General features: G+C 41.5%; 1 protein-coding gene across 1 annotated transcript in view; it reads left to right on the forward strand.

Moving 5' to 3' along the window:
• Positions 1-27,017, forward strand: part of VPS16 (VPS16 core subunit of CORVET and HOPS complexes) — a 205,314-nt gene that overhangs the window by 155,918 nt on the left and 22,379 nt on the right. Inside the window, exons 18-19 of the mRNA XM_089684706.1 lie at positions 3,431-3,528; positions 5,880-5,987. Coding sequence (XP_089540832.1) covers positions 3,431-3,528; positions 5,880-5,987 — 206 coding nt within the window. The remainder of the gene's footprint in view (positions 1-3,430; positions 3,529-5,879; positions 5,988-27,017) is intronic.

Raw genomic sequence — 27,017 nt, forward strand, 5'->3', positions numbered from 1 at the left:
CCCTCTTCTTCCTTAAGCACTGTGGATACTTGCTTCCCGATTCACCACAGTACATGACCCCTCCCTTCCCTGCCCTTACCACTGTGTCTACACACACCCCCATCTCAACAAAGTACCTGACCCCCATCCCCTTGCCCCCTTTACTCACCACTATACCAACATGCTTAACCCCCCCCTCCCCACCAGACACCCTCCCAAACACCTGCTAACACTCAAGTTCCCCCTGCTCTCACAACACTACATCCATCCACATACATGGGCATCTGCCAACAGCCCCCTATCCCAATCCTCAAAGTCTGTGGACATGGGACCAACAGTAAAAAGAAAATTTAGAATAGCATTCTGTATAGAAAGGATACGTATACAAACCTTCTATTGCTCCATTGTATCGGAAAATATTGGTTATTTAAAGTGACATTAAAGCTTCCTTTTTAAAAAAAATTACAATAACAAACATATCATACTTACCTGCTGTGTGCCATGGTTTTGCACAGAGCAGCCCTGTGCTTCCTCTTCTTGGGTCCCCCGCCCGAGCTCCAGACTCCTTTTTCTTGGCGAGTGCCCCATGGAAATCTGCTTTCAATGGGGGCACCCGTGTGGGCTTGCTCCCGATCAACCCTGTGTGCGTCCATTGATACAGAGCAGGCGGCTCGGTCCTGCCCCCCCCCCTTCCCTGCATGCTCGGCACAGCATTTGATTGACAGCAGCTGGAGCCAATAATTTCTGCTATCAATCTGTCTAGGGAGGATGGAGATTGCAGTCTCATGCACATTGCAAGATCGGATCAGGCTCAAGTAAGAATAAGGGGGACTGGGGAGGGATTCTGCAGCACAGAAGATTTTTCACCCTAATGTATCAAATGCATTAAGGTGAAAAACCTTAAGGCTTTACAACCACTTTAACCACTTGCTGACTGACAAGTATATATAAAGTCCTGTCAGCAAGTGGTTATTACAAGATCATGGCTGCAAATCTTTTCAGCTGGCTTCTTAGACCCCTTGTGATAGTAATAAAGTTAAAGTGGAGCTCCACCCAAAAAGGGAAGTTCCGCTTTAAGGCTTAGTCCCCCACTCCTCATTAAGGATTGACACCTTTTAGGTAGTGGGGAGGAAAGAAGGTACCCAAATTTGACAGGTACCCACTCCCACTTCCAATGTGATCCCCTAAGCGATTGGAAGTGGAAGTTGACACTCCTTCCTGTAATCTTCTGGGACACGTGACAGGTCCTAGAAGACTACTGGACAGTTCACAAAGCGCAGAGCTACTCGTGCATGTGCAGTGGGCACCCGGCTGTGAAGCTGCAAGCTGTCACAACCGGGTGCCCACACCGAAGATGCCGACACTGGACACACAGTGTGAGGACACTGCAGGATCGAGGGACAGGCAAGTGTCTTTTTAACCACTTGAGCTCCTGAGGATTTACCCCCCTTAATGACCAGGCCTCTTTTTGCTACTCGGCACTGCACTAATTCAACTGATAATTGCGCGGTCATGCAATGCTGCACCCAAACGAAATTTACGTCCTTTTTTTCACACAAATAGAGCTTTCTTTCGGTGTAATTTGATCACCTGTGCACTTTTTATTTTTCACGCTATAAACAAAAAAAGGCCAAAAATTTTGAAGAAAAACAATATTTTTTACTTTCAGCTATAAAAAATATATAGTAAACTCAAAGTTGGTTATAAATTTAGGCCAAAATGTATTCTGCTACATGTTTTTGGTAAAAAAAATCCCAATAAGTGTATATTGATTGCTTTGTGTGGAAGTTGTAACGTCTACAAACTATTTACGCCATTTTTCTGCTATACAGCGCTGCGCTAGTTTAACGGACAATTGCGCGGTCATGCAATACGGTACATAAATGAAATTTACATCCTTTTTTTCCCCACAAATTGAGCTTTCTTTCGGTGGTATTTGATCGCCTGTATGGTTTTTATTTTTTGCGCTATAAAAAAAAAGGCTGACAATTTTGAGGAAAAAAAAACAATATTTTGGACGTTTTGCTATAAAACATGTCCAGTAAAAAAAAATGCAAAAATCAAATTTAGTCATAAATTTCTGCCAAAATGCATTCTGCGACATGTCTTTGCTAAAAAAAAATCCCAATACGTGTAAATTGGTTTACGTGAAAGTTATAGCGTTTACAAATGGCGGGAAAGATACTGGAATTTTTAATTATACTAATAATGGCGCCGATCAGCGACTTTTGGCGGCAATCAGCGACATATGGCGGCGACCAGCGACTTATGGCAGGACTGCGGGACTGCGGCGGACATTTTGACACTGGGGGGGGGGAACTGACTTGGGGTCACTGACATCCCCAGTGACACCAATACAGTGATCAGTGAAAAAAAACCACTGAAACTATACTAATGTCACTGGGGAGGAAGGGGTTAACATTTTTAGAATTTGCTGTGTAAGGGGAGTGTTTTACTAGACGGGGGGAGGGAGGGGGGAGCTGATCGAGGGAGAGAAACTCTGCAGCTTCTCACAAGCTGTCAGAGAACTGACACAGAACAGGGCTGTGTGTAAACAATGCAGCCCTGCTCTGTGTCAGCGATCACCGGCAATCGCGGGAAAACGGGCGGTAAACGTGACCCGTCGGCTGACACCCGCAGGACAGGTAGGGCTGTTTTGAAGGCAGCCGTTTTAAAATGTGCTTTTGCCTACGAGTGCCGCCCTGCCACTGTTTATATGCGGTGGCTGGGCGGCAAGTGGTTAAAAAGTCATCAGCTACTGATTTTGTAGCTGCTGACTTTTATTTTTTTTTTATTTTGACTGGACCTCTGCTTTAAATGAAAAAAGTGTAAAAAGTGAATGTTAATAAATTAAAAATACCCTTTACTTGCATTATTGTACTGCATAAACATAATATGCTGTGAACAGGAAATGAATGTGTGATGCCTGGTACCAGTGAATCAAGTATTTTTTTGCATGCAGTACCTTCTTATTTCTACATTTGATCAATAGCATATATGCTTGGAGAAGAAAAAAGGAGACGCCGCTCACACCTCTGGTAAGCGGAAGCGAAATGCATTAGAGGGCATGGCCATCGTGACGGCTGAGACCATTCCTTACTACACAGGACCATACAGGTGGTGTGAGCGGTGTCTCCTTTTTTCTTCCCCTACTGGATTGACAATTGGGCGCACTTGCCGGTGAGGTGATTCATCTCACAAATCAGGAAATATGCTTTGTTGCAAAGGTAAGCAACAGACTGGGGGACGTTACAAAACAAATGATTTTCACACATACACTCTTTATTAGATTTACTTTAAATTTAATTTATAAATCTAAAATTTTTCTTCTCCCCGTTTTCATCAGTGTCTGGTGCCAGAGGTGAAATATTTAAATATATCCATTTAGGGTATTGTAAGTCACGGATACACATGTACTTCAGTATAACAAATTATTTTATTCTTTTTTTAGTATACACTGTGGTGTCATACATGAAACATGAATTCAACCGTGGAGATTTCTTCATGACGTTGCAGAACCACCCAGTCGCTCTCAGTTTATATCAACAGGTGAATAGATTTTAAATTTACACGGTTTATTAATCTATCAAGAATTATAAGGCATTGTTTCGTTTTGCAATAAGCAATATCTTTGTTTCAACATTTAAAGTTTCAAGGTTTTACAGCTCACCCCTTTCCCTATAAAATAATTATTTAGAGGATACATAGTGTCTTCCAGCTGTTGACTTGACAAGCTGTGGATTTCCTCCTCTTGTCTGATGTCAGCAGTGGTTGGTCCTCCTGCACACTGCTGTGTAGTGATATGTGTATTCCATAGGACAGGGCTCAAAATTTCAAGTCCTGAGCTACTAGCCAGACCATAAGAGTTACTCACCATCAGTTGCCCCACCCAACCCCTACCCTGCCCCGCCCCTAATCCCACCTCCAAACGCCCTCATAAATTATTTAATGAAATGGAGCTATTAAATGTTTTATGCAGAATAAAGGTACAAAAATAAAAACATCAACAACTTTAACAATATTAACATAAAGCAATGTAAACATAAAAGGAAAATAAGTGCCTAACATCAATAGGTAAACAAAATGATGCACAGTGTGGAGGTCAGCGGTGTGACGCATAATGCAGCGAGAGGGAAGGAAGGAAAGGGAACAAAGGAAGGGAGGGAGGGGAGAGAGAGGAGGAGGGAAGGAAAGGAAGGAGGTGGGAAGGAAAGGGAGGAAAGAAGGGAGGGGTGGAAGGAAGGAAGGAAGGTCGGACTCACATGGATGGTTACTGGCTCAGTCAGAAGCATCACAGAGCTGCCAGCTGCTCTGTATACAACGTACCGCCCACACATTCCCTTCTGAGAAGCTGCATGGACTGGAGTGTGGACTGGCACAGGGGGAGGCTGAGCAGATGCAGCCTCTCACCTCTCCTATTGGTGCGGATGATAAGGGAAGGGGCTGGGCAGTGAGGAGCACACGGGGGAGGGGGGGCCCAGAAAGAAAGGGAAATCCGATGGATGGTCGGAGATGATCGGTGCAGGGGTGGGGGCAGTTACAAGCACCAATCTCCCTGTATGGCTTTCAATGAAGCAGCTGGAAACCCGCCATACAGGGAGATCAGTGCTTGTAACTGCCCCCACCGCCGCCCCTCCCACACACCCCTAGTCCCGGCCCTGCTCACCCCCATTTTATTTCCACTCGCTAAATGCAAGCAGGGGAGTGGAAATTTTGAGGGCTGCCATTGGATTTGTTTGTCAATTGTAGCAGTACATGAATGCAGAAATAAGAAAAAGACAACAAAAGTATTTTAATGTTTTTTGCCTAGTGCCTAAGATGATAAAATGCAAATTTGGCAAGCCACATTTCAGGGTTGTAAAGAAGTAGATCTCTGGTGAGACCTGCATCCTAATTATCTGAGTTTAGGCCATCCATTTTGTATTCAACTGCTTTTATGTTTAGAAATCTTGTCATTTGTGTTGTCAAACTACAAGTTTATAGTATAATATTATTTAGCTTGAGAGTCTTTGCTGGTATTACGCTTTGGCATTTACATATAGTCAGTAAACAAAATTATTTATGCAGAGAAGAGCTACAGGCCAGTGTGCTAATTAAATTTATTAGCAAAATCACAAGGGCAGATATTCACCTTCAGATTTTTATTTATTATCCCTGCTAAATTTGCAAAATAGTGCGTGCAACTTTTTCCACACAATATATGTAACTTTATTTTAATGATCGCTATCAATTACTAAATTTTGCTCTGATATAAGATATACGGAGATTAGTGAGGAAGACTCTGCTTTCCTACCAATTCAGAACATTAAAACATGGACTTTGGAGCCTAAACTCCTACACTCTAATTTTATGTTCAGATATGAATGGTGAAGCTTTAGATAACTAAATACAACAGGTCCCAGACTATCTTAAGTGAAGTATTACTTTGGCTATACTAGGTAAAGTTTTTTAGTTTTTAAGATACTTACCTTCCTCTGCTACCATGAACCACTGCTGGACCCCAAGAAAATAACATTATATCTGGGCAAACCCCCCCCCCCCCCCACCCACCCCCAGGGCCAGAGCAGTGAACGTTCAACACACAAGTATGTAAGTGGAGGAACTTGCTTAGTCTTGTGCAAGTTAAATCCTTAAATATTTTGAAATTTAGGGCAATGAAGGAGCACAGGGAAGGTAAGTACAGCCCATAGCCATCCTCTGAACATTCTAATAGGGTAACTCAAGTGGACCTTATACATTGTTTGTCCCCTACCAGCCCAAAGTTTCCATTCTGGCAGTCGGGTTTATTGCCTTTTGCATAGAAAGGTTGTTGTACTATTGATTTCTCTGTTCTGTAAGGGAATTTGTAAAGGGAGGGGGTGTAACATGACCCTTAGTATATTTTAATTCTGTATTGGCAGTTCTGCAAACATCAAGAACCAGAGACTTTAAAAGATTTATACAATCAAGATGACAATCATCAAGAGCTTGCAAATTTTCATGTACGAGCTAGCTACTGCACTGAAAAGGTATTGCCTCATTCTCCTTTTATATACATTCTAAGAGTTATAGATCTTTCTGTATGTTGTAAACGCGAATTGTAAATTGAACCTATGCAAGTAGGTATATCAAATGTTTTGTTCATATTTGCCTCCCTTCAAACTTTACTCACTTTGCCTAGATTATAATCTATTTTGCCAGACTGTACTCCTCCATACAATATAATAGCAGTTATGCTGACAAACATTTACTCTGGCCTATCCACCTTGTAACATTCCCCAGGTGTTAGAAACTGTGTGCCTCTATGGGGATTAGAGTGGCAAATGGATAACATCACATAACAGGGGAGTTGTAAAGGCAGAGAGCATAAAGAACAAGGCATAGGAGAATAAAGAAAAATGGGAGTCAGTAGAGAGGGTAGGGACTTAGACTGGACCACTCAGTTAAAGCTGGACACTAGGCAGATATAAAAGACAAACATGAATGTAGTTCTATAGGTGACTTCTGAAGGCAATTGGTTCCACTAGATTTTAGTTAGGGGTATCAGAGGAAAGGGGGCTGAATACAAATGCACGCCACACTTTTCAGAAATTTATTTGTAGAAAATAATTTAACACCATTTATCATTTTCCTTCCACTTCACAATTATGTGCCACTTAGTGTTGGTCTATCACATAAAATCCCAAGTTTTTAGTTGTAACATGAAAAAATGTGGAAAATGTCAAGGGGTATGAATACTTTTTCAAGGCACTGTAGTCCCAGCCACTCAAGTGGCCTAAAGTGATGGAACTGTTCTGCTCTGGAGAAGTATTTTTGTTTTTAAACGGTTCAATTTTTTCCTCTGACACTTCAATCAGAATCACTGTATTGGGCCAGCCTGTAAAGTTTGCTTCAAGCACTGGATCATGTGTTAGGTGCTGACCTTGGACTTATACTGTGTGCAGTTAGCCACAAGGTGCTATACAGGTCCAGGGCCGTGGTCCAATAATGTATTTCTGAGACCCTGAAGAACCCTTCAGGGAGTGCCCATTGTGACAAGCAAGGCTTGGACTCCTAGTAGGCTCAGCCTCGTGGATGAAGTAAAACAGGGTTTCCCTGTATGTTGTCAACGGTTCCTGGCTCTTAACCACTTGCCCTCCAGAGGATTTACCCCAATTCCTGACCAGGCCATTTGCGATACGGCGTTACTTTAACTGATAATTGTGCGGTCATGCAATCTTGCACATAAATGATATTTATGTCCTTTTTTTTCCCCACAAATAGAGCTTCTTTCATTAGTATTTGATCACTTCTGCGTTTTTTATTTTTGGCGCTATAAACAAAAAACACCGACAATTTTGAAAAAAATATATATATTTGACTTTTTGCTATAAAACATATACAGTAAAAAATTTTTTAAAATAAAATGTCTTCATAAATTTAGGCCAAAATGTATTCTGCTACATGTCTTTGCTAAAAAAAATGTAAATTAATTGGTTTACATGAAAGTTGTAGCATCTACAAATGGTGGTATATATACTGGAATTTTTATTTTTATTTATTTATTTTTTTTTTTATTGGTAATAGTGGCAATCAGCAACTTATTGTGGGACTGTAGCAGGCATTCTGACACTGGGGGGGGGGACGACTGACTGACTGCCACTGACATCCCCAATGACACTAATACAGTAATCGGTGCTAATAAAAAGCACTGACACTGTACTAATGACACTGGGCAGGAAGGGGTTAACATCTGGGGCGATCAAAGGGTTACTGTGGGCTGTGTGTATTTTACATAGTGTGCTGTGTGTAATTTACTAGGGAGACAAGATGCTTTGTATTGCTCTGCTGTGGAAAGCAATACAAAGCTGCCTGCTCGTGCTGTCAAGGGAGAGATCTGTGTTGTTTGCACACAGACCTCTCCCCTGTCAGCTCTGCCGACGATTACGGAGTCCAGGCCAGGACCTGGTGATTGACATGCCAAGGAGCCAATAGCGGCTTGGGTGGGGAGCGCACGTGCACACGCCCCCTACCCGGAAAAACGAAATCACATATATATACGTGATTTTGCGCATCCCTGCCGCCCTGTAGCAGTACCTCTGCTATAGGGCAGTCATGAGGCGGTTAATAAGATAAACCACAGTATTTAGCATACTATGAGGTGTAATTGGCAGATGAATATTTGTCTCAAACCTTTCTCGGTGCGACCAATTGATAGTTTTTCTGCAAATTGCCTGCAAGAAACTTAGAACACTGCTCAGGGTGATAGCTAATTTCTTGTCCTTGAGCACTAGACATTATGATACTAGATCCCCCTCACTCAGGCACCACACACCCTGTCTGACAAAAGCAGATTTCTCTGTCACTACATCTTAATTCTTTGGAAGCATTTATAGTACCTTTGGTTTCTAGAAGCCAGAAACTTTACACGTTCCACCATGTCAATTTGCAGTAAGCTTTTTATTGTTGCTATTGAGAATGTTCCCTCCTTAAGGGTTTTTGTTGATAGGTTTTTCAAAGCACTTTCAAAGGACCTGCAAGAGCAAAAGGTTTCTTTTGCACTTGCAGGTCCATCTGTGCAGCTGGCTGCATGCTACCATGACTATTTGTTGCTAACTGGACAAGACAAATGAACAGAGACTAGAAACCAGTTTGATGATCCTGCTCTCTTAGAACAATTGCAGTTGATGCCCTCACCCTTGTTTTGTGTTGATGTTCTAGAGCACAGTTTTCAAACTAGCGGCCCTCCAGCTGTTGCCAAACTACAAGTCCCATTGTTATTATTATTATTATTACATCGAGTTTATATAGCGCCAAAGGGTTTGCTCAGCGCTGTACAATAGGGGGGGACAATACATGGAACAGTACAACAATAACAAACAACGTACGAGGGGTAAGAGGGCCCTACTCTTTCGAGCTTACAATCTAGGAGGGAGGGGGTAATGGTACAGTAGGAAGTGACTGAGGGGAATGAGGGGTGGGAGGAAAGAGGGAGAATGGCCATTAGGTGAGGGTGGGGTAGGCTTCCCTGAAGACATGGGTTTTGAGGGAGCGCCTGAATGTGAGGAGGGAAGGCGACAGTCTGATGGATTGGGGCAGTGAGTTCCAGAGGATGGGGGAGGACCTGGAGAAGTCTTGCAGTCGTGCATGGGAGGAGGAGACAGGGAGCAGGATAGAAGGAGATCCTGTGAGGAGCGAAGGGTACGGGTAGGGCGGTACTTGGGGATCAGGTTGGTGAGGTAAACAGGGGCAGTGTTGTGAACGGCTTTGTAGGTCAGAGTTAGAAGTTTAAATTTGATGCGTTGGGCAATCGGGAGCCAGTGGAGGGAGAGGCAGAGGGGGGTGGCAGAGGTGGAGTGGGTGGTGAGGTGGATGAGTCTAGCCGCTGAGTTCAGGATGGTCTGGAGTGGGGAGAGCCTGCACTTGGGTAGGCCGGTGAGAAGAGAATTGCAGTAGTCAAGGCGTGAGATGATGAGGGAGTGTACTAGAAGTTTGGTGGTGTCAGAGGTGAGGAAGGTACGTATCTTGGCAATGTTGCGGAGGTGGAGCCTGCATGTGTTTGTAAGTGATTTGAAATGAGGTTGGAAGGAGAGGTTCGAGTCAAGAATGATGCCAAGAACTTTGGCTTGCGGGGCGGGAATGATAGTGGAGTTGTTGGTGATGATGGATAGGATGGGGGGGGTATGGGCAGGGGGAAAGACGAGGAGCTCAGTTTTGGAGAGGTTGAGCTTGAGGAAATGTAGCGACATCCCATGGGGCATTGCAAGATTGACAGTTACAAGCATGGCTCCCAAAGGCAGAGGCATGATGGGAATTGTAGTTTCGCAACAGCTGGAGGGCCGCCAGTTTGACAACCCTGCTCTGGAGATTGTAATTCACCAATTATGTCTAGATTTTCTCTCATCTCTGTGCATATGTGTAGGATTTTGTGACTAAGGGTTTTGTTTTCTAAACCTGCTTGTAAGAAGGTCCTTTGGCATGCCTTTTGACTGTGAATGCCTATCTGGGAATGCATTCACCACTTCCGGACCAGCAATGTGGCTGTACGTTGCTGGACTTTCATTGGTTGTACCGGAGTGATGCCTGCAGCTGCAAGCACCACCCCTGTACCGTTTTTTACAGCTGGTGGTCAGCTGTCTTGTACAAGCAATCAGAGTGGCTACTAGCCACTCAATTGCTTGTACAAGCAGCAGGAGGGGACGTCCACCTCCCTCTTCTCTCTCAGGATCTCCAGTCCCACCGGGAGTCCCGGGTGAACAGCTGACGCATCCGCCGAGTGGCTGGACAGCTGAACAAAGCCGGAATCAGCTTTGATCGGCATTCCTTTATTGTAAACGAGAAGCTGTGACCTGACATTACTCCAAATTTACTCGTAAACTTTCAGCGCCATTTTTAAAAATCTCAAAGCATGCAAAAACACAGATCTTGGTGGTTTGAATGCTTTTACGTGCAAAAAAATTAAGTCTTGGGGTATTTACTCTCCAAAATTTGGTAATTTTGTGGGTGTTTCTACAACCCCAATTCCAAAAAAGTTGGTACGCTGTGTAAAATCTATATAAAAACAGAATGCAATGATTTGAAAATCTCATTTACCCATATTTTATTCACAATAGAGAATGGAAAACATCAAATGTTTAATCTGAGAAAATGTACCAGTTTAAGAAAAAACAATATGGTCAATTTGAAATTGATGGCAGCAACACGTCTCAAAAAAATTGGGACAAGGCAAAAAAAAAGGCTGGCAAAGTAAGTGGTACTAACAAGGAAGGGCTGAAAGTACATTTTGCAAATAAGTACATTTATTGGTAACCGCTTAGTAACATGTTTTGGTATAAAAAGGAGCATCATAGAGAGTCCGAGTGTCTCAGAAGTAACAATGGGAAAAGGTTCAAAAGCTGTGTCTAAAAATTGTCAAGCAATTTCAGAATAATGTTCCTCAACGTAAAATTGCAAATACTTTAAATATACCATCATCTACAGTATATAATATAATCATAAGATTCTGAGAACCTGGAGAAATTTCTGTGCACAAGGGACAAGGCTGAAACGTAGTATTGGATGCCTGTGACCTCTGGGCCCTCAGACAGCACTGCATTAAAAACAGGCTTGATTTTGTGATGCATATGGGCTCAAGAATGCTTCCAAGAATACTTCCAAAAATCTCTGTCTGTGAACACAGTTCATCATACCATCCAATAACGCAAGTTAAAGCTCTATCGTGCAAAGAAGAAGCCATATCTGAACATGATCCAAAATTGCTGCCATCTTCTGTGGGCCAAAGCTAATTTAAAATGGTCTGTTGCAAAATGGAAAACTGTTTTGTGGTAAGACATATCAAAATTTGGCAGCGATGGGCTCCGTGTCCTCCAGACTAAAGAGGAGAGGGACCTTCCCAGCTTGTTACCAGCAATCAGTTTAAAGGATTGCTTCTCTGATGATATGGGGTGGTGCATTAGTTCATATGGAATGGGCAGGTTGCACATCTTGAAAGTCACCATCAGTACTGAAAGATATATCTAAGTTGTGGAGCAACATACGTTCCCATCCAGACAAGGTCTTTTTCAGGGAAGACCTTGCATATTTTAGCAAGACAGTGCTAAACTACATCCCGCATCTATGACAACAGCATGGCTTCTTAGAAGAGTCCCAGGTGCTTAACTAGTCTGCCTGCAGTCCTGATATTTCACCAATTGACAATATTTGTTGCATCTTGAAACAAAAATATGATAAAGAAGACTCAGGACTGTTGAGCAGTTAGAATCCTATATCCAGCAAGAATGGGACAGCATTCCTCTCCCAAAACTCCAGCAACTGGTCTCCTGAGTTTCTAGATGTTTACAGACTTTTATTAAAAGAAGAGAGGATGCTACACTGTGGTAAACATGGCTGTGTCCCAACTTATTTGAGATGTGTTTCTACCACTAATATTAACATATATTTGTAAATGCATTCCAAAAATGTAGGTTAAATGTACTTTTAAGGACGTACAGTATATTTGAAAATGTATTTTTAAAAATATTTTTCATATATTTTGTAATAAAAATGCATTTCAACATACAGTATATATATATATTTATATATATATATATATATATATATATATATATATTTAAATATAGTTTGAAATATATTGAATACAGCCCAAATTGTAGTATTTCAAATATATGACAATATATTTGGGAAGTATATTTTTAAAATATATTTTTCTTCCATGTGTGGGTGCACGACAGTCTCCTGTGATAAGCAGTCAGGAAACTAGATTTGTAATTTATGCCTCTAGAAAGCTTAAGGCTATTTCACACTGATCTGTAGCAAAAATGCATATGTTTTTGCAGTGTTTTTACTGCATTTACGGTGCATTTTTTTTACAGGACATGTGACTCAAAAACCGCACCAAGAATGCAATGCTGGAGTGTTGTGGAAAAAATGGCATTTTCAAAAATACATCCTAGAAAAAACTTTGGGGTGTTTGCTTTCAAAAATGTAGTCATTTTGTGGGTGTTTCCACTGTCCTGATGATCCAAGGCCTCTAAAAATGTGATAGACAGTCAGGAAATTAGCTGCTTAGTTTATGCTCCCAGAGAGCCTGAAGCTGCTGCTTGGATTTGGGGCCTCTCAATGCCGTTAGACTTTGAAAAAAAAAGGTCTCACGCATGTGGCATATACTCGGGAGGAGTAGCATAATGTTTTTGGGGTTAGACATGAATATGTTGTGTATGAAAAATAACTGTCTATTTTCCAAAAGGGATCATTTAGGGTCCATGCACACTGGCTTAAAAATTGGTGCTTCTACGGGAGTTTTGTGTTTTGCCTATAGAAGCAGCTCAGTATTATCCTATGAGTCCATGCACATTAGGACGATTAGAGGCATATTTTAGGCTCAACATTAAACACATTAACACTGTAAAAAAACCTCCTGGTTTGCATTTTTGATTGGAGCCTTCTGGCAGAAAAAAAGCTAAACTATTCAATATATACACGATATTGCCAAAAGTATTGGGCCAGCCCTCCAAATCATTGAATTTAGGTGTTCCAATCACCTCCATGGCCACATGTGTATAAAATTAAGCACCTAGGCATGCAGACTGCTTCTACAAACATTTGTGAAACAATGGGTCCCTCTCAGGAGCTCAGTGAATTCAAACGTGGTACTGGGCCACCTGTGCAATAAGTCCATCCATGAAATTTTTTGCTACTAAATATTCCACGGTTGACTGCTAGTGGTATTATAACAAAGTGGAAGCAACTGGGAACAACAGCAATTCAGCCACCAAGTGGTATGCCTCGTAAATTGACAGAGTGGGGTCAGCGCATGTTGAAGCGCACAGTGCGCAGAAGTCGCCAACTGTCTGCAGTGTCAATAGCTAAAGACCTCCAAACGTCATGTGGTCTTCAGTTTAGCACAACAAAAGTGCGTAGAGAGCTTCATGGAATGGGTTTCCAAGGCCAAGCAGCTGCATCCATCCTTACATTACCAAGTGCAATGCAAAACATCGAATGCAGTGTTGTAAGGCACACCGCCACTGGACTCTACAGCAGTGGAGACATGTTCTCTGGAGTGACCAATCACTCTTCTCTGTCTTGCAATCTGATGGACATGTCTGGGTTTGGCGGTTGCCAGGAAAATGGTACTTGCCTGACTGCATTGTCCCAAGTGTAAAGTTTGTTGGAGGGGGGATTATGGTGTGGGGTTGTTTTTCAGGAGTTGGGCTTGGCCCCCTAATTCCAGTGAAGGGAACTCTTAAGGTATCAGCATACAAAGACATTTTGGACAATTTTTCATGCTCCCAACTTTGTGGGAACAGTTTGGTGATGGCCCCTTCCTGTTCCAACATGACTGCGCACCAGTGCACAAAGCAAGGTCCATAAAGACATGGATGAGCAAGGTTGGGGTGGAGGAACTTGACTGACCTGCACAGAGTCCTGACCTCAACCCGATAGAACACCTTTCGGATGAATAGAGCGGAGAATGTGAGCCAGGCCTTCTCGTCCGACATCAGTTCCTGACCTCATAAATGTGCTTATGGAAGAATGGTCAAGCATTCCCATAGCCATACTCCTAAACCTTGTGGACAGTCTTCCCAGAAGAGTTGAAGCTGTTATAGCTGCAAAGAGTGGGCCAACTCAATATTGAACCCTACGGATTAAGACTGGGATGCCATTAAAGTTCATGTGCGTGTAAAGGTAGGCGTCCCAATACTTTTGGCAATATAGTGTATGTGTGTGTGAAAGTTATAAAAAGTCTAAAATAACTAAATATATCATAGTTTTGTAGACTGTATAACTTTCACACAAACTTTTTTTATTCCTTTATACAGCTTTATTCTTTATTCCTTTAAACAGCTAAAACCCCAGTGGCGATTAATAACTTTCAGTGCTGTCACACTTTGAATGCCAATTACTCAATCATGCAACACTGTATCCAAACTAAGTTTTTATTATTTTTTGAGACGGGCTGCTTCCAAAAGAAAACTTTATCAGTGCCTCCTCATCATTGCCCTTCAGCACAGCCTATCCGTGCCACCTAACTGTACCCGGGGACTAGCAGGGAGGTGAGAGACCTTGCAGTGTGACTAGCACTGATTGAAAGCAGGAAAGGGGAGTGTCGGGCTCTCTTAATGCTCACCAGAACCTCATATGCTGAGCGGGTAAGTGAGGCGTTGGTCCCCAATGAGAAAAAAAAACATTTGGGTGCTCAATACAAGAGCATGCTGAGCAGCCAAATCCAGCTCTGTTGTCCGCTCCGTTAAAGTTCACCTTTAAAAAAAAAAATGATAATACATGCACATTTTTTGCAGGTGAAAAATATACATTTACTTTTTTTTTTTTTTTCAAAGGAGCCTGGAAAGCATTGCGGCACATCATGGTGTAATGCAACGATCAGCACATCATGGGTGTAATGTAGGGCCTCCCCATACTGCTGTGACACAGAGGGATCGGCTTGCAGAGCCGCTGCAGGAGTGGGAACATGTTACATGTTCCACCCTAAGAACAGGTGGAACATGTAACATGTTCCCAAAGGTGAATTTATCCTTTAACCCTTTCCCTGCCAAAACCTTTTTTGCACACGTTTAAAATAATTTTAGGCCTGAAGACTACATAAAACCCTCAAAACATTATATATTTTATAAAAGCCGACACCCTATAGAAAAAAAATAGTGGTAGTTTAAATTTTTTATATCACTATGTCAATTTTTTATGTAATTTTTTTATGCTTACCGCAAAGTTAAAATACACATTAAAGTTAATTTTAGGGTACAAAAATGCAATAAATTACCCAGTTTTTTGGTGAAGTATAAAAGATGAGCTTGCACCGAGTAAATGGATACCCAACATGTCAAACCTTAAATTTGCGTGCACCTGGGAAATGGCGACAAACTTCAGTACCCTATATTTTCTATAGACGATGCTTTAAAAGCCCCCTGTAGGTCATCAGTTTAGCATTATGAAGGAGGTCTGGTGCTAGAATTATTGCTCTTATTCCGAGATGCGTGGTGACATGTGTATCGCAATCAGTGTTTTCATGCGTAGCCGCCCTGGCACATTCGTTTATGTCTGTATGTGTGTATATAATATAACAAACATATAATAGTGCTAGGGCAAAAATATCATGTCAAGGGAAAACCGCTAACACAATATCATAGGTGGCAATATAATCAAAAACATGTAGAACAGCAGTGCAGCTCTATCTATAAAACCTTGAATGAATACATAAATGTGTCCTTCATAAAGTTCAAGGAAACTCCAAACAGATGGTGTCGACAAAATGGAAAAAGTTGACAGTCCGTGAGGATCCCCAATGCATAAACCTTGACTGATGGTGTTCAGAAACAAAGGACACATGAGGAACGACCTCCACACCAAACAAACTGCCTCTTACCCTATGTTTTGACTAACCAGCCTGAACCAGTTTTTCTCTTTTGAGGTAGTACCTTTTGCCCAATCCCACTCAAGAACTCTCCAGCTATAAATATTCTGTCATCATGGAAAATGCAGACTCTTTCCCTGTACTTACCAATGCTCCTATCCAGCAAAACAAGAGCTTTTGTCCTGGTGGGTCACCACTTCAGCTCTAACAGTGGGAAAATGTTTCCTTCCCTGCAGTTAGAAAGCTCTTAAAACAGATGTAAGTCTGTCAGGCTGGGGAGGAGCCTTCCAATCCTTGACAGTTCAGGGAGCATAATTAATAGAAGAAACCTAACTTCCCATCAACATCTTGGAGCTCAGAGCAGTCAGAATCTTCCTCCAGCGCTGAACCTCCCTTCTGAAGGAGCACCCAATTCGAGTGCAGTCATGAAATGCTACTAAAATGGCATATATTAACTATCAAGGGAGTACAAGGAGCCTGGCTGCCTTGAAGGAAACAAACCAGATTTAGCTCATGGACAGAAACTTACTGCCCAAGTATTTATGTGGTCCACATCCCAAGAGTGGACAACTGGCAGGAGGATTACCTCTTGGACCAATGGGAAGGGTCTCTTTATCTAGATGTATTCAGTCTTATATGGCAAATATGGGGAATCCAGATGTGGACATCCTAAACCCCCTGAACAAAAAACAGTTACCTCTGTTTAAGGGTATAACCAAGGATCCTCCAGCTCTGGCCTTGGCTGCTTTACCCACTTGCCCTCCAGAGGATTTACCCCCCCCCCCTTCCTGACCGTAACGTTGCGTTACGCAACGTTATTTTAACTGACAATTGTGTGGTCATGCAACGCTGTGCATAAATGATATGTATGTATTTTTTCACCATAAATAGAGCTTTCTTTCTGTGGTATTTGATCACCTCTTCGGTTTTTATTCTTTGCACTATTGAAAAAAAACAATACTTTTGACTTTTTGCTATAAAACATATCCAATAAAAAAATTGAAAAAACCCAATACTTGTAAATTAACTGGTTTACGTGAAAGTTATAGCGTCTACAAATGACAGTGTACAGTTGTGGCCAAAATTATTCAACCCCCACTGAAATTGAGTGTTTTGGCCAGTTTGACATTGCTTTTGATCATTCAGTCATCTTGCTTACATTTACATTAAAGAGGCACTTGTAGGTCAGACAAATATAACATAACAGTTATAATGAAATAACCACAAATGTCTTTTCTGTGCTCACAGCATTATCAGTTTTATTCAACCCCCAAGTGACATTCAATCTTAGTACTTAGTACAGCATCCTTTTACAGTTATAACAGCTTTTAAACGTGAAGCATAGCTTGACACAAGTGTCTTGCAGCGATCTACGGGTATCTTCGCCCATTCTTCATGGGCAAAGGCCTCCAGTTCAGTCACATTCTTAGGCTTGCGCACTGCAACTGCTTTCTTTAAGTCCCACCAGAGGTTCTCAATCGGATTTAAGTCTGGTGACTGCGATGGCCACTCCAAAATGTTCCAGCCTTTCCTCTGCAACCATGCTCTAGTGGACTTGGAGGTATGCTTGGGATCATTGTCCTGTTGAAAGGTCCAACGTCTCCCAAGCCTCAGGTGTGTGACGGACTGCATCACGTTTCCATCCAATATCTCCTGGTACTGAAGAGAATTCATGGTACCTTGCACACGCTGAAGCTTCCCTGTACCTGCAGAAGCAAAACAGCCCCAAAGCATGATTGACCCTCCACCATGCTTCACAGTAGGCAAGGTGTTCTTTTCATCATAGGCCTTGTTCTTCCTCCTCCAAACATAGCGTTGATCCATGGGCCCAAACAGTTCTAATTTTGTTTCATCAGTCCACAGAACACTATCCCACAACTTTTGTGGTTTGTCCACATGGCTTTTGGCATACTGCAGTCGACTCTTCTTATTCTTTGGAGACAGCAAGGGGGTACGCCTGGGAGTTCTGGCACGGAGGCCTTCATTACGCAGTGTGCGTCTTATTGTCTGGGCTGAAACTTCTGTACCCACATCTGACAAATCTTTTCTCAGTTCCTCAGCAGTCACACGGGGACTTCTCTCCACTCTACGCTTCAGGTAGCGCACAGCAGTCGAAGTCAGCATCTTCTTTCTGCCACGACCAGGTAGCGTTTCAACAGTGCCCTTTGCCTTGAATTTGCGAATGATGCTTCCTAAGGTGTCTCTTGGTATGTTTAACATCTTTGCAATCTTCTTATAGCCATTGCCCTTCCTGTGAAGAGAAATCACCTCTTCTCTTGTCTTCCTGGACCATTCTCTTGCCTTCACCATGTTTGTAACCACACCAGTAAATGTCTAGAAGGAGCTGAGTATCACAGTCATTTTAAAGCTGCCTAATTGGTGCTTATTATGCTTGATTGCTGCTCGGTGACATCCACAGGTGTTTTCAATACCTGATGGAAAGCACCTGTATGAACCTCTGTTCTTCAGAGTGGTAGTCTTTAAGGGGTTGAATAATTGTGGCAATGAAGAAACCACATAAGAACCATTTACTACTGTATTACATAAACAATTGATGTCATTTTAGTTGCATTTGGGTAGTTACAACGTCCTTGTAGGATTTGATTCTGAATACAATTCCAAATGTACACTATAGTCCCTAAACCCCTTTACAGCATTGGGGGTTGAATAATTTTGGCCACAACTGTATATATACTGGAATTGTTATTTTTTTTATACTAGTAATGATGGCAATCAGCGACTTATAGCGGGACTGCGGCAGGCATTCTGACACTGGGTGGGAACTAACTGCCACTGACATCCCCAGTGACACTAATACGCACCCCTTAACTGGAAATGCAACTCACATATATATACGTGATTTTGTGCAGTCCTGCCACCCTGTAGCAGTACTTCTACTATAGGGTGGTGGGCAAGCGGTAATTATCCCCTGGTCTCAGTTCAGGCTAATCTCTGCCTTCCCTGCACTGAGAATTCTCCCTTCCCTGCTCCACAAAATAGAGCAAGAGAGGAAAACGGTGATTCTACTTGCACTGTACTGGCCCAGAAGAACCTGGTAGACAGACATACTTAGACGTCTAGCTTAAAAGGCAGATAACTACCTCATCCATCCTTTTTCAAAGGTCTTTGACTTTGCGCTCCATGGTAAAAAACCTTTATTCAACATATTTATTGTGTTAGGCCTCCCTTTTGCAGCACCCTGTGTTTCCCTGGAACCTTAGTTTTTGTCCCAGAGAAAACGCCCTTTGAACCCATGAGAGATATTCCCTTACAGATTATTGCCTGCAAAGTAGCCTCTTATGTAGCCATAACATTTATATAGTTACATAGTTAGTCTGGCTGAAAAAAGACAAAAGTCCATCCAGTTCAACCATTAAAAATAAAAAAAAAGTTCTAATCCTACACCCACAGTTGATCCAGACGAAGGCAAAAAAAAACCCCCAGCAAAGCATGATCCAATTTGCTTCTGCAGGGGAAAAAATTCCTTCCTGATCCCCCGAGAGGCAATCGGATATTCTCTGGATCAACTTTATCTTTAAATAGTAACCAGTTATATTCTGTGTATCCAAGAAAGAATCCAGGCCTTTTTTAAAGCAATCCACTGAGCTGGCCAGAACAAACTCTTGAGGGAGTCTATTCCACATTTTCACAGCTCTTGCTGTAAAGAAACCTTTCCGTGTCTTGAGATTAGATTTCTTTTCCTCCAGACGTGAAGAGTGCCCCCTACACGTGAAGAGGACACTCTGTGATGACCTCACGGTGAGTAACTCTAACACCGAGTTCACTCTATGAACCACTGATATTTTTATACATGTTGATCATATCCCCCCTTAATCTCCTCTTCTCAAGAGTGAATAAATTCAGTTCCTCTAATCTTTCCTCATAGCTGAGCTCCTCCATGCCTCTTGTCAGTTTGGTTGCCCTTCTCTGTACTTTCTCCAGTTCCTCAATGTTCTTTTTGTGAATTGGTGCCCAAAATTGAACTGCATATTCCAGCTGAGGTCTTACTAATGATGTGTACAGGGGTAAAATATCTCTCTCTCTGGAGTCTATACCTCTTTTATTACAAGAGAGGATTTTGCTCGCTTCAGAAACTGCAGCTTGGCATTGCATGCTATTATTAAGCTTGTGATCTACCAGAACTCCCAGATCCTTCTCCACCATTGATTCCCCCAGTTGCCCCCCCCCCCCAGTATGTATGATGCATGCATATTCTTAGCCACCAATAACCTTAGATTTATCAACATTAAACCTCATTTGCCACATAGTTGCCCAATTAAACAGTGCATTGAGTTCGGCTTGTAAGTTGGAGACATCCTGTGAGGACGTCATTCCACTGCATAGCTTGGTGTCATCTACAAAGACTGAAATGGTTTTTATAATCTCAGACCCTATATCGTTTATTAATATATAAAAAAGTAAGGGTCACAACACTGAACCTTGGGGTACACCACTGACAACCCTAGACCATTCAGCGTATGAATCATTAACCACTACTCTTTGAATACGATCTTTTAGCCAGTTTTCTATCCATTTGCTTACAGATTTTTCCAAGCCTGTAGACTTTACCTTACACATTAGCCATGTGTGGGGAACTGTGTCAAACGCTGTTGCAAAATCCAAGTATACCACGTCCACTGCCACCCCTCTGTCCAAGGTTTTGCTCATTTCCTCATAAAAAGAAATCAGATTTGTTTGACAACTTCTGTCTTTCACGAATCCATGCTGTCTGTTGCTTTAAAATATTTTTTTTCCAGCAAGAACTCATCTATGTGGTCTTTTATTAAACTCTCCAGTATCTTCCCAACTATAGAAGTTAAACTAACAGGTCTGTAATAATTTTGTAAAGATTTTGACCCCTTTTTAAATATTGGCACCACATTGGCCTTACGCCAATCCAGTAGTTACTATGCCAGTCATTAAAGAGTCCCTAAAACTTAAAGATAATGGCTTTGAAATGACAGAGCTCAATTCTTTAAGGACCCGTGGGTGTATACCATCCAGTCCAGGTGCTTTATTCACCTTTATTCTGTCTAAATATTTCTGAATCATATCAATTGTGAGCCAATGTGGATCATCTGGGGCTGTGTCAATACCATGCCCATTATGGACAAGAGCTCCCCCCATGCTCCTTTGTATAAACAGAGCTAAAGAAGGTATTTAATACATTTTCCTTCTCTATGTCAATTACAGCAAATGACAGCGGCCCTGTACCATGTAATAGTTGTGCCTAATCACACTGTGCTATCACATGCAGCCGAACACTGTCAAAATTGCTTAGACAGCTGTCCAAAGAAAAAAAATCCTTATCACCCCTTCCCAGAGCAGTACATTATGGGGACACTGCACTGCTCTTTGTCCCCAGTTACCCACTCTAGATTATTTTGTAAAGGGCCTACATGCTTGGACCGGACCTTTTTACTGAATTTTTTTTGGGTTGGTCCTGCTATCTTTTGCAATCTGTCATTCGTTTTCAATGTTTGCAGCCTTTATTTCCTTTTGGAATATTCTGTTAAATTCTTTGTAATGTTTAAACGATGATGGCGCTCCCTCATTTTTATAATTAATAAAAGCTCTTTTCTTATTATCTGTAGTTTTTTTAACGTTGGCCGTAAGCCACATAGGTTTGATTTTTAGCCTTTTAAACTTGTTGTCCATGGGAATATATTTTGCAGTATGTTCACATACAGTCTTTTTGAAGAACTCTAATTTCTGTGTTATGTTCATTGATGCCAATATTTCCTCCCAATCTAAGTCTTGGAGAGGAGCTCTCAGCCTTGGAAAATTAGGTCTCTTAAAGTTGAGCATTTTTATTTTTCCCGTATGTGCTTGCTGTTTACAGCTAACAATAAATGAAATCATGTTATGATCACTACTACCCAGATATTCTTTTATATGGACAATCACAAAAAGCTCTGCATGGTTTGAAATTACCCGGTCCAGCAGAGCATCATTCCTAGTTGGGGCCTCTATGAACTATACCATAAAATTGTCCTGTAGTAGGTTTAAAAATTGTGCCCTTTAACTGTTCCTGCAGTACCATTACTCCAGTCAATTTCTAGGTAGTTAAAATCCCCCATTATTATCACTATCCCAGCCCTTGCAGCCCTTTCGATCTGTGCAAGAGCTGAGTTTCCACCTCCTCATTAACACTGGGAAGTCTATAACAAACTCCAATGATTACCTTTGTAGTACGCACCCTCATGTGCAGTTCCAGTCATAATGCTTCAGCTTCATCACACTCTCCATCAACTAGGTCCTCTTTCACACTCGCTCTGTGATCACTTCTCACATGGAGACAGACACTACCACCTTTCCTATTTACCCTGTCTCTCCAAAAGAGAACATAGCCAGGAATATTAATGACCCAGCCATGTGAAGAATGAAGCCAAGATTCAGCAATACCAATTAAATCATAGTTCTCTTCATGCACCAAAGCTTGCAAGTCACCTATTTGGCTTGGCAGACTTCGTGTTGGTGAAAAAACACTAATTAATTGACACCTTGTGCCCACGTATTTTGCATATTTTTTATTTTAATACAAATGGTACCAATTCCACTGGTTGTTTGTAACATGGGAACCTTCTTATCCGCCATAGCCCTCTCCCCATCTTTCCCCATTCCACCCACCAATAAGTACTGACCCCTGCCTGATCTGTCTACCCCAATATAATCTTATTCCCCCTTTCTCCTCGATCTAGATAATTACTCCTCCAGCCTTCCCATAGACCTCTCACCAGCACAGTAGACCCCCTTCCATTTAGGTGCAAACCATCTCTAGCATATAGGTTGCACCCCATGCAACGTTTGGCTGACTTGTCTCTAAACTGGCTACCCTTTTCCTTAAAAAACCTTTCTTCATACTTCACAATGATAAGGTATTACATCCAAGACCATCCTTTCTTGTATAGGTGATTTCAGCGTTCCAGCTGAAGACATTGTTTTGCCATCCTGTTCGTAGGCATCCAAAGGAATTCTCTCAACATTGCCAGGATACATTCAGAGCCATTATAGTGTACTTACAAGCTACTGCTTCCATTAGACAATCCCCGTTTGTGCTTTCCTCAGAACCTCACAAGGGGCACCCTGCTTCAAAATCACTATTACACAGTGGATAAGCAACTTGATTACACGAGCATGTGCTTTTATAATAAAGAACAAAATAAAACAAAAAACCTCCTCCTGCTCTTTTCCGTGCTCATCCCACCAGATCTCTTGGAGTGTCCTGGGCATTTGGGCATCAAGACTCTGTTGCCCAACTGTGTAAGGCCACCACCTAGTCTCTGTTCATACTTTATCAACGTTTTATGAGGTGGATGTCCAATCTTCTGTGGATGCAGCTTTCAATCGCAAGTTTCTTGCAGCAACACTCTGAACTTGGATCTTTAACCTCTGTTGTTTTTTAGGCTTGTTGGCACAGTTTTATTTTCCTTGTTGTTGCACACCCTTTGTATTGATTGCTTGGGGATGTCCCATGTTGTATGAATACATTGCCTGTGTTTTGTACCGTACTATTAAGATAAAAGGAATTTCAGTTTATGCGGGGGGATGGAGTGTGTCCTCTTAAAGCTTCCCAGTGTCCAATCACTTAAAGTTATGAGCTTATATCCCATGGTGTATGTATGCGTTGCCTATGCCCTGTACTGTACTCCAAGATATGGAATATACAGGCAAGTAAAAATTTCTGTTTTCTTGTTTTGCACAGGGACAAGGTGATCTTGAGACTAAAACCTTCTTCTAAGGTGATCTCTTTTTTCCATCTTAATGAGGATTTTTCCTCTGTCCTTCCCCAAAAATATGTCAAGGAAATTGCCATACACTGCTTAGATGTTGTGAGGACTTTCAGGGGTTTATTTACTAAAGCTGGAGAGTCCAAAATCAGACTCCCTTCTGCATAGAAACCAATCAGCTTCTAACCTCAGCTTGTTCAATGAAGCTTTGGCAATGAAACCTGGAAGCTGATTGGTTTCTATGCAGAAGTGAGTCTGATTTTGGACTCTCCAGCTTTAGTAAATAAACCCCTCAGTGTCTACCTGGACAGCATTCGTTCTCAAGACTGAGTTCCTCTTTGTTTTGCCTGTAGGTCCTCCATAGAGGACACCCTGCTTTCCATTCCACTATGTTCTCCAAGTGCTATCAGGTGGATGTTCAGAGCTTGGCCGTAGCAAGCGTTGGTCACAAGGTGTTTTAAGTTGTTATATGAGTATTTTCGGATTCCTTAACCCTAATGTTTTTTAAGGCTTGTTGGTAGTTCTGTTTGTGATGTAGTTAGTCATCCCTCAGTTTCTTGCTTGGAGTCGTTCCGTGGTCTACAAATACAAGCCCTGTACTGTACAATTGTGACGACAGAAATTTTGACTTACCTGTAAATTTCTATATCTTGGAATACTGTATAGGTCACAGGCCTCTCCCCCCCCCCCCCCATCTTCATCACTCCTTATTGCTTACTAAACAAAAACTGGAATCTTGTGGAGTGGGCAGTGTTATGTGAGTTTGCACTAAGAGCAGTCCTAGCAAGTTCTTTGTCCCGTGTCCTGTATTTTAGTCCAAGATTTACAGGTAAGTCAAAATTACTTTTCTTTTTTTTTTACGTAATCCTCTGGTCACTAAACAGCTGATGCTGTTTCCATTCTTCATTCATGACTTGATGATGAAAACTAATTAAATCAGACAGCAAATGGCGCAGAAAACAGCTTTTTAAAATTCTGTGTCCACAATCCTGTTAATTTAACATTTTAAGTCAGATTCCATCATTGGAAAGATGCATTAGGGCTGGAGCCTAATGGCTAATTCACACATGCATGCAGTAGTGTTCAGGGTCAGAAACAATGGGGCCACTGTGAAAGAGACTGCTCGAAGCAATGACTGCAGATAGAAAACTGGCTTCAGGAACTCATCCAGATAATAATGGTAAATTGCTCATTCTCTAAATTGTCTAGGGTTTTGACCTAGACAGGAGGCTAATAAAAATGGTGAAAATTGGCAACGCTATAAATAAAATCATAGAGTGCAGTACAAATTATATAATACATACATAGCTATCATACAAATAAAGTGCAAACCTAAAAATATTCCTAATGTGTCTACATATGCACAAAGTCCTTTATCATAAAGTGCAAAATATGAAACTAATAAAAAAAAAAATCTCTGATACTGTGCACAACATAAAAATGTTTATCTGTACCAGTAGTTGTGCAAAATTGAAATCTTGTGCAAAATAGTGCTTATAACATGTGCAAAACCATAAATAGTGCTTTCAAATAGATAACATGTGTAGTCCAAGTATTTCATTGTTCTCTTGCATCATCATAAATATGAAAGATATACAGAGTGTTTCAAGTAAGGTGACTCCACAAAAGTGCATCCAGTGCTCACACCCCAATGTATAAGATGCCTCATCAGAAGTAAATGACATTTTCTCAAAAGGAAAGTCTCATAGTGCATTAGGTGATTGCTCTCCTGCCAGCAGAAAGGATCTCCTCCTCCATTTGCAACACCACAAGCTCTTTTCCTCCATTTAGATTAGGACCATATAAAACCAGACCACAAAAGAGGGCTCATTGTATAAAACCGTAGGATTTATTTAAGATACTAAAAAAAAGCAAATGCACAATCACGTAGAACAGTGCCACTATGAATTTGGCACAAAAACAAAGGCTTACTCCTCTAGGGGGAGCACTGCCACTCCACTCTGCTCTCCTTGGAGCTGGCATAAATCCCGCTGAAACTGGAAACTAGAAAGCCGGAACCCAGAAGAGACGTCATGTGTAGCAAACCACACCCCAACATGTGTTGTCTGTCCAGACATCCTCAGTAGTCCTCCTGAGGATGTCCAGATAGGCGAAACATATTGGGGAAATATTTTTAGGTTTGCACTTTGTATGATAGCTATTTTTTTATATAACTTGTACTGCACTTTATGGCTTTATTAAAAGTGCAGCTATTTTTCACCACATTTATTATCAGAGTAGTGCACCTTAGTGCATATTTTGGTAGCTGCTAAAAGGAGTTTTGCATATATAAGTTTGAGATCAGTGCTGTTTTATCTTGTTTATGAATGATATTGAGGTTGAATTGAAAAGTCCAGTTTCTCTGTGTTGCTGATAATACCAAAATACGAAATGTATAAATCTTGAAACAAGGTATAGCAACTTTGCAGAAAGTCCTTGACAAAACAGAGGTATTTGGGCCTGTACATGGTAGACTAGGTTTAACCTCCCTAGCGGTCTGATTTTTTTTTCATTTTTTTGCATGGAAATATGTTTTTTTTATTGTAGACCTGTAATTTTTAGGAATAACTCACTGAAATATGTCCAAACAAGAGTCTAGTTAACATCCAGGGTATGTTAAAATTTTAAACACGAAATCATAAATTATAATTTAATAAATAATCATAAAAAATAATATAATAATAAATGTATTTCAATAATATAATCAAACCAAAAACACTGAAATTTGAAACATAGCGCCAAGTTCGCACATCACTGAGCAAAGTCGCAAAATTGTTTTCAGTGTCTGATGACGAATTTCCCCACGAATCATTATCACTCAATTCTGCAAGTAGTTCTAATTTACTACCGCTGTTCTCTAGCTAGTCTAAAACCACTTTTGACGTAAAGGGATGCTTTTTGGACGCCATGGACATTTCTCAGTTTCCAGGCAGAAAGAACAGTAAAAATGCAGGCAGGGCACAGGACAAAGCACTAGGGACAACATGTATGTGAAATGATTTGATACAGTAATGTTTTACTATGTGATTTTAGTGTATTGAGTGAATGTCACAATATGTCATTTTCAAATTTCCCGCCGTTCCGTCCCCTGTACGTCCCGACGCTCGCAGGGTACGAAACCCAGATGACAGATGCTGACATCTGCCGGAGGACATTGCAGAGGACACTGCAGGAGGGACATCGCGGGAGCGCAGGACAAGGTAAGTGACTGAGGGATCCCGGAGCAGCGCCGCATGGTAAGCCCGAGTGTAGCTCGGGGTTACCACTTTTGGTACTGAAACTTTACCCCGAGCTACACTCGAGAATACCGCCAGGGGGGTTAATATTGAAATATTTAAAGCTATGCACTAGGGCACTAAAAATATACATGCAAGATACTCATTTAGAAGAGCTCCTCTGGGGGAATTTGGCATTGTAAAATGATTTGGGGGTCCTTGTTGAGCACAAACTTTGCAATAGCATACAATGCCAAGCTGAAGCAA

This window comes from Staurois parvus, unplaced genomic scaffold (assembly GCF_062004578.1).
Source record: "Staurois parvus isolate SC_StPar_1 unplaced genomic scaffold, SC_StPar_1.0 ptg000353l, whole genome shotgun sequence".
Classification (NCBI taxonomy): domain Eukaryota; kingdom Metazoa; phylum Chordata; class Amphibia; order Anura; family Ranidae; genus Staurois; species Staurois parvus.